The sequence below is a fragment of the Empidonax traillii genome, unplaced genomic scaffold, assembly GCF_003031625.1.
Source record: "Empidonax traillii isolate 1590-97213 ecotype Southwest subspecies unplaced genomic scaffold, ASM303162v1 scaffold4560:size9480, whole genome shotgun sequence".
Taxonomy (NCBI): domain Eukaryota; kingdom Metazoa; phylum Chordata; class Aves; order Passeriformes; family Tyrannidae; genus Empidonax; species Empidonax traillii.
Genome location: NW_020959753.1, coordinates 7,912 through 9,480, shown reverse-complemented (window position 1 = coordinate 9,480; position 1,569 = coordinate 7,912). Strand labels below are relative to the sequence as shown.

Sequence of the window (1,569 nt, the reverse complement as noted above, 5' to 3'; positions counted from 1 at the left end):
GGCAGGTGACAGGGACAGGGCAGGTGACAGGGACAGGGCAGGTGATGGGACAGGGGGGTCGTGGGGACCCCCTGGCAGCCCCGGCCTCACCTGCTGGGACAGGTTGAGGCATCGGACGAGCCAGCGCCGGTACCACGTCCCGGTGTCCGACTGGATCTCGATGAGCTCGTCCTCCCGCTTGATGGTCTTGATGTGTGTGACCTGGGGGGGGGGGACAAGGCAGTTTGGGGACACCGAGATGCACCAGCCACGGCCCCGCCCCACCTTGGATCTCAGTTTTTATCCCCATTACAGCAGCTGCTTTTATCCCAGAGCTGGGAATTGCAGCCCCTGCTCCTGGAGGAACCCCCCACCCCCTCCCACCCTGGGGACCCCGGGGCTCAGCCCTGGGGGGGGTCCTTACCGAGAAGACCCTCTCGGGGTGGCCCTTGGCCCTCATGTTGGTGTCGTGGACCTGCTTCAGCACCATCCAGGCCTCATCATGCTTCCCGTTCTGTGGGGCAGCACCGGGTCACCCGGGACATTTGGGACATCCAGGACACCCCAGGACACCCCAGGACATCTCAGGACATCCCAGGACACCCCAGGACATCCCAGGACACCCCAGACCCGGACATGGACACAGACATGGACCTGGACCACCCCCCTGCAGTCCCCACCCCGCCCCACTCCTTGTGTGGGTCCCTCCACCATCTTCATCACCTCCCACCACCCGCCTGGGGGTCCTCACCCGAGTGCCCCCCATCTGCGCCACCCCCTCGGGGTCCCTGATGCACCCCCAGCCCCCCTCCCCGGGCACAGCCGTGCCCACCCCGTGCCCCCACCTCCAGGTAGAAGCGGGGGCTCTCGGGCATGGTGGTGAGAGCCCCGATGGCGAAGACCGAGGGGAAGGCGCAGACGAGGACGAAGACCCTCCAGCTGTGGAACTGGTAGGCAGAGCCCATCTGGAAGCTCCAGCCTGCGGGGACAGCAGGGGACACGGTGCCAGGGCTGGAACCCGGCACACTCCTCACCCTCCACCGGCCACAGCGGGGTGGGGGGGGGTCCTACCGTAGTGGGGGATGATGGCCCAGGCCATGGCCGAGGCGTAGATGCCCCCGATCATCCAGAACATGCAGAGCCAGCTCAGGTGCTCCCCGCGCTTCTCCTGCGCCAGGAACTCCGAGAAGTAGGAGAAGACGATGGGGATGGAGCCGCCGATGCTGGGGACGGAGGGCAGCGGCGTCACCCCCCGCCCCCTGAGCCGGCTCAGCCCCCGCCCCGGGGGTCCCACGCGCGGCCGGGCCCCCCTTACCCCACGCCCGAGAGCAGGCGGCAGAAGAGGAAGGTGCCGTAGCCCTGGACGAAGGAGGAGAAGAAGGCGAAGACGCTGTTGACGGAGAGGGAGATGAGGAGGCACTGCCTTCGGCCCAGCCGGTCGGCCAGCCCGCCCCACACGAACGCGCCCACCATCATGCCCAGGTACACGATGAGTCCTGGGGAAGGGGGGGACACACGCAGAGGGGTCACTCCTGGGACCCCCAGCCCGACTCACCCGGCACTGGAGGCGTGGGGTGGGCAGGGACCCCC

General features: G+C 68.3%; 1 protein-coding gene across 1 annotated transcript; it reads right to left on the bottom strand.

The window, feature by feature from the left end:
* Positions 1 to 51: 51 nt before the first annotated feature.
* Positions 52 to 1,470, bottom strand: LOC114072937 (synaptic vesicle glycoprotein 2A-like; the record flags this gene model as incomplete). The annotated part of the gene is made up of 5 exons (XM_027910754.1): positions 1,295 to 1,470; positions 1,051 to 1,202; positions 825 to 958; positions 404 to 493; positions 52 to 201 (listed from the first exon to the last, which is right to left on the bottom strand). Coding segments are annotated over exons 1-5 (687 nt in total), but the record flags the coding sequence as incomplete, so codon positions are not given.
* Positions 1,471 to 1,569: the final 99 nt, after the last annotated feature.